Source organism: Tachypleus tridentatus, chromosome 10 (assembly GCF_004210375.1).
Source record: "Tachypleus tridentatus isolate NWPU-2018 chromosome 10, ASM421037v1, whole genome shotgun sequence".
NCBI lineage: Eukaryota > Metazoa > Arthropoda > Merostomata > Xiphosura > Limulidae > Tachypleus > Tachypleus tridentatus.
This window is the reverse complement of record NC_134834.1, coordinates 83,711,356-83,720,445: the sequence shown is the minus strand read 5'-3', so window position 1 is coordinate 83,720,445 and position 9,090 is coordinate 83,711,356. Positions and strand designations below refer to the sequence as shown.

General features: G+C 35.6%; 1 protein-coding gene across 1 annotated transcript in view; it reads left to right on the top strand.

Moving 5' to 3' along the window:
* Positions 1-2,023: 2,023 nt before the first annotated feature.
* The window catches only part of LOC143229744 (uncharacterized), a 42,062-nt gene continuing 34,995 nt past the window's right edge, over positions 2,024-9,090 (top strand). The window contains exon 1 of the mRNA XM_076462498.1: positions 2,024-2,470. Within this exon, the coding sequence (XP_076318613.1) occupies positions 2,364-2,470 (107 nt within the window). The 5' untranslated portion in view covers positions 2,024-2,363. The remainder of the gene's footprint in view (positions 2,471-9,090) is intronic.

Genomic DNA, 9,090 nt, shown 5'->3' with positions numbered 1-9,090 from the left:
GAGAGGCGTCAGAAACTGGTTTGTTTGTTTGTTTGTTTGTTTTGGAATTTCGCACAAAGCTACTCGAGGGCTATCTGTCCCTAATTTAGCAGTGTAAGACTAGAGGGAAGGCAGCTAGTCATCACCACCCACCGCCAACTCTTGGGCTACTCTTTTACCAACGAATAGTGGGATTGACCGTCACATTATACACCCGCACGGCTGGGAGGGCTTACGCGCTTGGCCATGCCAGGCCATCAGAAAGTGGAGAATGGAAGTTATTAAATAGTTTTTAATATTTACTCTCCAGTAGGCTTAGGTTCATTGCTTTAGTATTATAGGATTTACAACACACTTGAGTTACGCGCTATATTATTTTTTTACGTGAAATAAGATTTCCTTTTGTTAATTCGAGAAAAAAAAAACAGGTGTTGTAAAGCGTGATGTTGTAATCACATACTTTATCCTCTCTCAGTAAACAGTAAAAACTGACAGAATATTTCAGTAAACACGACGATAAAATTTCAATGTTCTAAATTTTTGTTTGCTAAGCGTCAACTGTCAAACTTTTTATAAAGTTAGCAATTTGTAAAATTTTAATATAAATATTTTCTGGTCATATCGACATTAAAGTGAAAGACGTGATAACTCAATCATTGTTTCACCTTCCTTTAGAAACAATGTGCGATGTGTCCTATTCGGTAATCTACAAAATAAGTGGAATCCTGTGGAGCGTACAGTTCCGATGATTTTGTTAAATAGCCATTTTAATGAACAAAAGATTAAGAAGTAAAAAAATAACGTTGATCAAAAATATCGAGTTAAGTCCTGAACTCATGAAAAAATGATACCTTACATTTGTGTAGATAACCCTGAAAAACAAGCTGAAAATATTAATATTCGTCAGTCGTCGTTGATATAGAAAGACCAACAAGGACATACTTGATGTGTGAGTGATTGGGATTAATAGGTGGTGTGAAACAAGCCGGAATATTGCTTATTTTTTGATAAATGTTAGAAGATATAGTAAGAGCAACAAGGACATGCTTGATGCGTGAGTGATTGGGATTAATAGGTGGTGTGAAAAAAGCCGGAATATTACTTATATTTTGATAAATGTTAGAAGATATAGTAAGAGCAACAATGACATGCTTGATGTGTGAGTGATTGGGATTAATAGATGGTGTGAAACAAGCCGGAATATTACCTATATTTTGATAAGTGTTAAAAGTTTGGCTAAAATAAAAATGCCACATGTGTAAGCGCTTCATCCGATATCAAACGACGGTGGTGCTGACAAAGATTTTGGAGTGATGTCAGAACTATTTGTAATAGCCAATAGAAGCTTACCATATTTGTTGGTGTGATAATATGTAAGCTTAAAACCATATTGTACTTGAAGTGATTAGTCCTGAAAGACCGTATGACTTCTTAACAAAACATGAACCATGATATAATAATAACAGATATACCATGAACTGTTGTTCTTCTCCCCATTTAACATGAACCGTGATATAATAAAAGCAGATATACCATGAACTGTTGTTCTTCCCCCTATTTAACAAAACATGAACCATGATATAATAAAAACAGATATACCATGAACCGTTGTTCTTCTCCCTATTTAACAAAACATGAACCACGATATAATAAAAACAGATATACCATGAACCGTTGTTCTTCTCCCTATTTAAATACCAAAATGTAAACAGAAAATCAAAGAAAAGATTATCCCCTTACTTAAATAAAACTCAGATAAACCCTCGCTAAGAAACAAGCTTCTAAACACCGTTTCGAACAGTAAATGCTATTTGATTGTTATCTCCGCTTAACTAGAATGGTTACAATTAGATACTTCCAATCAAATGTTTAAAAATAGTTCCCACTCTGTCATCGAACAAGATTACGTAATAAATTTCAAACTGTACTAATGCACATAAACGCATATGGCGTTGTTATTATTAATCCTGTTAACATGACCTTTCAACTGGGTCGAAACGGACCATTCATAGTTAGCTGTATCCGTTTTAGATACCTGGCAGTGTCTTTATCTTATCTCGAGGCAAAGGTAAAGCCAGCTGGATCATGGTCTAAGCTCGTGCTGACAAACAGAAAGCTTTCTTTCTTGAGTCGCGGGAAAACACGGGAAGCGCCATATTCAGTAGAGAATTCTAAGATAACGTGAATGTTGTGAAAATTAGTAATTTTCCCGCTGATCTAAACGCGTGTAGTGTGCAGTGTGTTTTTATTACTGTTCGTCATCCTAATATCAAATTCTTCCTAACGTTCGAAGCACTGTTGTTGTTTGCTGGATTTGCTTTCGTATATGTGCTTCTAGCTCACCAGCTCGCGCTATTAATCCAGACAAGAAGAGTGAACGTATAATGATGTACAACGAACGGTGGTCTGATTGCACATTCATACAAGATCCAGGAGCCCTACAGCATTTTCAAACACCATGCGACGACCATTCCGACATCGGGGGATTTCGGTTTGTGCTTCTTACATTTATCTGAGTCTCTCTTGTTTGTATTGCAACAAGTGCATTGCATCAAATGTTATCTGGTGAAATATATAATTATTGTTTGTTTCTATTGGATGATGCTACTTACGCCCCGGGGTGCTTCCACTGGAAGTAGAAATTTACAAAATAATCATTATTTAAAAATAATTTAATTTTATGCTGCCATAGTTATCTTATATAAAATGTTAATACATCATTTTATAAATTTTCTTCAAAATAAGCTTAATAAGTTAACAAAATGTTAACGAATTCATTAAAGTTTGACGTACACAGAACATTATAAATGGTTATATTAGTGATGGTAAGTAACCTTACAATGTTGTAAAAAACTTATATTAACATAATACACAACAGTTCGTTCTAAAACAAAGTTTAAACAAATAATTAACTCTCCGGTTATAAAAACATACCAAGTAATATGATTAGTCATGTTTCAAAATTCACTTAACTTATTATTTTTTCATATACAAATAAGTTAGTTGCATTCAAGGGAAGGAGCACTCTTACGGAAGTTTAGATTATTTATGGTATCAGAAAGGTGAACTAATGAGATCTGCTTTTTCTACTGAAGTTTTAATTTTTTTCTTCTCTGTACTCTATTCTAAAAAACACAGAAGTTGACGAGTAGCTCGTGCTAACTCTTAAGTCATTCAATATGTGTAGTGTTTGTCACAAATCACAGACAATGTTTGTAGGTGTCCGTTTTAGGCAACACATGATAATGTCGAAGTGAAACAATAACAGATCAGTTAAGATTTTTAAAAATAGCCTCTAGTTTCGTGTATTTTCGAAGGGTTGATTGTTTTGCTTCATATTTAACGTGTGTTTCATTAAACTTCACACTCATAGTGTTTGTGAATCTAGTGGCTTAATTGTAGCTTTAAAATGTAGTTGCTACGCTGGTACACCAACGTAATTGTTATACCTTTTTATATTATCTTTTTTTTTCGTACAACCTTAATCCTACTCTAAAATAAGTCTCCCAGACCCGAATTTCATATTTTAGTTTTAGTCAGTGTTTTTTCACACTTAGACGGTTTGTGGTGACGGTAAAACTTCTCGTTTATTCGGTATCGACGCGTTCAGTAATTAATGTTAACGTTGGAATTACTAAATGGAAATACCATGGAAATAATCATCAATAATCCACACCAAACACGCTTGCCCTTTTAGACGTGGGGGCGTTATACAGTGACGGTCAATCCTACTATTTGTTGGCAAAAGAGTAGCCCAAGAATTGGAGGTTGGTGGTGAGGACTAGCTGCCTTTCCTCAAGCCCTACTCTGCTAAATTAGGAACGGCTAGCGCAGACAGCCCTCATGCAGCTTAGCGCAAAATTCAAAAAACAAAAATCATGGATATTGTAGCAGTAATTTAATGCTTGTGTAATAAACACAAACCAAAAAATCTTTAAAAAAATGTGCTTTTCAAAATTTAGTCGTTTTGAAATATGGGAATTGTGAGTACAGTAAATTATGATAATTTTTTTCAAATAACTTTTTGTGAAAAATCTGATTGTCCGGAAAATATTTCCTTTGTTTTCTCAGGGCCAGAATATCTGGAGGATTTATGTTTCATGAATCACTGTCTCAAAAACATGCTCTGATCTTTGGCCCATCGTTGCATGATAAGAGTGACTGTCAGTGTCTAATTTCAATCACAGAAGCCATAGAAATGGGTGCTGTTGACGAACTGCCTTCCCTCTAGTTCATCAGTTCAAAACTACGAACGGATATGAGCAGTTAGCCCCTGTACGTGTTTACACGTAACTCCGAAATAAACAACTTGAAATTAACTTGCTTAAGTCTACATTTTTCACTTATTCTACGTAAAATAAAAAAACACATTATGGAAAGAAAATTGTAGAAATAAACACAAATTAACAAGAGGCAACTTAAAATGAGCGAATATGATATGCAGACACAAATACAGCTACAATTATTTCATTGGTTTGTTTATAATTTTGTGCAAAGTTACTCGAGGGCTATCTGCGCTAGCCTTCACTAATTTAGCAGTGTAAGGCTAGAGGGAAGGTAGCTAGTCATGACCACCCACCGCTAACTCTTGGGCTACTCTTTTAACAAAGAATAATGGGATTGACCACCACATTATAACGCATCCACGGCTGTAAGGGCAAGCATGTTTGGTGTGGCGGAGATTCGAACCCGCGATCCTCAGATTACGATTCGAGTGCCTTAGCCACCTTACTACGCTGGGCCACGATTATTGGAAACCTTATTTTTAGATTCTAGATTTAATTTAAAACAGTATAAAAACCTAGTCCGTGTGTTACTTTAAATCAGATATATTTAAATATCACGAAAGAGGCACTAAACGACATTAACGGCTTTTTGTGGAGTGTATGGCGATATTATTCGTAAAGTTAACGGACACTTAATCTTTGTTACGTCGCACAAAATCTCAACATCATCAAGTTTACGAATCACTATTGGTGTTCGAAAATTTTTCATTTTTAAATTGGTACTTAGCCATTGGTTGTATGCTAATTTATGGTATTTAGCCATTGGTTGTATGCTAATTTAATATTTTAGTGATATAATAACCTATATGTGTAAAGTAGTTTGATCGATTTAAGTATTTTCGATACAATAAGAATTGTGTGCAGACATTGGCCTAACACTGAAGTAGGACGATTCCCTGTAAGAATATATAAAAGTCTCATCAATAATATGATTGGTCCGGCACGGCCAGTTCGGTTAAGGCGTTCGACTCGTAATCTGAGGATCGCTGGTTCGAATCCCCGTCGCACCAAACATGCTCGCCCTTTCAGCCGTGAGAGCGTTATAATGTATATTATTCTCAGTAAAAGAGTAGCCCAAGAGTTGGCGGTAGGTGGTGATGACTAGCTGCCTTCCCTCTAGCCTTACACTAGCTAACTTAGGGACGGCTAGCGTAGATAGCCCACGTGTAGCTTTGCGCGAAATTCAAAGACAAACAAACAATAATATGATTTCATTTACCGTAAGAACAACACCAACTACTCTATCCAAGCAATATAGCTAACAAACAAGACAGCGTTGAAAATTGACGAGGAATTTAACCATGCTAGTTTTATTTGCCGTAGAGAGTAAACAATTTGGTTGTGCATCAGTTGTGTTCAGTTGAACAAAAATATGTGTGAATCTCTCATATCAATAACAACAGCTCATCACAGTTGCATCACATAACTGGAACATGTGGTAAGTAACTTATGGTTTCATTCATAAGACACGTTGTTCTACTATCGTTTCTTTGACATTTTTTTCACAGCAGTTTTACTCTTTTTTAACTTAATAAGTTTCGTTTTTATTGTTGCCCACAGATTACAAAATATTTTAAAATATCAAATCTAAATTTGGTTATTTTAATTTGGAGGACAACTATTTGTTCGAACTATTCTCTGTTAAAATCACATTAAATAATTAATTAATTAGCTTTTCTGAAAACTGTTCTCAGATAAATGAACTAAAACTGTTTAAGTGTTTTTCAAATATGGTTATTATCAATAAGAGGTTGCTCCCCGCTAGTACAGCGGTAAGTCTACGGATTTACAACGCTAAAATCAGGGGTTCGATTCCCCTCGGTGGGCTCAGCAGATAGCCCGATGTGGCTTTGCTATAAGTAAAACATACATACACACAATAGGAGGTTTGTGAATTATCTCAAACGTAACCTCAAACAACCAAAACAAGTCGAGTCCAACAACATATATAATGTGTTCTAACAGTTGTTAATATAAGTCTATAATAGGATATGCAACTTCTGTAGCACTTTATAATTGCGTTGAACACTTGTGCTTTATTGAAGACGACCTTTAACATTTATTTTAATAAAAACAGAATGTAATGTTATGCTTCATTACAGACGTGCATTTCTTTTAACGAACCTAAATTAATGTTATACTCCAATACAGGCATGCTCTTCTTTTAACGAACCTAAATTAATGTTATACTCCACTACAGGCATGCTCTTCTTTTAACGAACCTAAATTAATGTTATACTCCACTACAGGCATGCTCTTCTTTTAACGAACCTAAATTAATGTTATACTCCACTACAAGCATGCTCTTCTATATACTAACACAACTAAATGTTCTACTCCAGTACAAACATATCCTTCTATATACGAACACAACTAAATGTTATATTCCAGTACAAACATATCCTTCTATATACGAACACAACTAAATGTTATACTCCAGTACAGACACGCTGTTCTATAAACTATAAAGGCTCCCCTTTGTTATATTACAAATCTTGTACTCTAATATAAACGTATTCTAAATGTTGTACTCTATTAAAAACATGTTTTAAAAATTATTATATAATATAGATATATTTTGAAAGCTTTAGTATAATACAATAACATTCTAAGAGGTGTACTCAAAGAACTGGTTAAAACTGGTATAATGGAGAAAGCGCGTGGTTATTGTTTCTACGGGGAAGTAATTTCGCTAAAACGCTTATCAATATCTGTAGGTTTTAGGTTTATAGTTTAATATACAAGTACTCTAATAAAAGTTGTATTTTGGTAAAGAAAGACCATAAGATAAATGAAATGCTTGGTTAGATGCTATTCTATAATATATAATTTGTTTTGTTTTTTTTAATTTCTTGCTAATTTAGCAGTGTTAGGACTAGAGGGAAGGCAATTACTCATCATCACTCACCGCCAACTCTTGGGCTACTCTTTTACTAACGAATAGGGGATTGACAGTTACTTATAACGACGCCACGGCCCAAGGCTGGAAGGGCGAGCATGTTTCGTGTGATGGGGATTCGAACCTACGAACCGCTGATTACGAGTCAAGCGCCCTAACAACCTGGCCATGCCGGGCCTTTTATAATGCAAGAATGCAAGATATGTCACTACCAAATGTTACATTCCGACTTCGTGTATCCTGACCTAGTGGTTCCTAACCGTCAGGTAACAGGATGATTTCAACCATTCAGTAACACTGTTATTTTAAAATATAGCTACTTAAGTATATTGTTGTACAATGTGGTTTAAAAGTACGTTAAAAATTAATTTGGTACGAAACGGTCCGTGATTTGTTTTGGACCATGACAATAGCTAGTTCTCAGTTGTAAAAAAGCTGGGTACCACCACCCTAAGCAACTAATATAAATAGCGTTCAGCTATGGTTTATATCATAACTCAGCTGTAATGATGTGCGTTGCGAAAGGCCTAACCATGAACTGCGTGGAAAAGACAATATAGAGTTGAAATGTTGCTATGTATTTCCTACTAGAAACCTGTATTAAGGCATACAGTAAAGAATCATTCGACTTAAGTTGATATCAGTTTTACACCTATGCAAAGTAACCCATATATTAATATCAGTTTACTAACAAACTAAGCAGTAATACTGTTACTATTTACATAAACAGTTATTGTTGAATTTTACCCTAAATAACTAATGTAATTCATAGTATTATCATTAGTACGTATGCATATACGTAAGTAAATATCAATTGCACACAAAATTATTTTAAGGCCTTATAACGCTAGAAGTTTTGTTCGATCCCTGCAAAGAACAGAGCTTTACAAATATTAGTTTTCACAGTGTACTAAATTATGTTAAAATCAATTTGTAACAAAAACAAGTTCATAAAATATAAACATGAAAAAAGAGCTTGGAATAATCTAAAATATAGATTCCAACAATTTTACGTTAAGTTAGGGACAAAGAGCACTCGGTTTTTATTTGTTTCGAATTTTCCTCAAAGCTACACTAGAGCTAGCTATCTTTGCTAGCCGTGCTACACTAGAGCTAGCTATCTTTGCTAGTCGTGCTACACTAGAGCTAGCTATCTTTGCTAGCCGTGTTACACTAGAGCTAGCTATCTTTGCTAGTCGTGCTACACTAGAGCTAGCTATCTTTGCTAGCCGTGCTACACTAGAGCTAGCTATCTTTGCTAGTCGTGCTACACTAGAGCTAGCTATCTTTGCTAGTCGTGCTACACTAGAGCTAGCTATCTTTGCTAGCCGTGTTACACTAGAGCTAGCTATCTTTGCTAGTCGTGCTACACTAGAGCTAGCTATCTTTGCTAGCCGTGTTACACTAGAGCTAGCTATCTTTGCTAGTCGTGCTACACTAGAGCTAGCTATCTTTGCTAGCCGTGTTACACTAGAGCTAGCTATCTTTGCTAGTCGTGCTACACTAGAGCTAGCTATCTTTGCTAGCCGTGTTACACTAGAGCTAGTTATCTTTGCTAGCCGTGTTACACTAGAGCTAGTTATCTTTGCTAGCCGTGCTACACTAGAGCTAGTTATCTTTGCTAGTCGTGCTACACTAGAGCTAGCTATCTTTGTTAGTCGTGTTACACTAGAGCTAGCTATCTTTGCTAGCCGTGCTACACTAGAGCTAGCTATCTTTGCTAGTCGTGCTACACTAGAGCTAGCTATCTTTGCTAGCCGTGTTACACTAGAGCTAGTTATCTTTGCTAGCCGTGCTACACTAGAGCTAGTTATCTTTGCTAGTCGTGCTACACTAGAGCTAGCTATCTTTGTTAGTCGTGTTACACTAGAGCTAGCTATCTTTGCTAGCCGTGCTACACTAGAGCTAGCTATCTTTGCTAGCCGT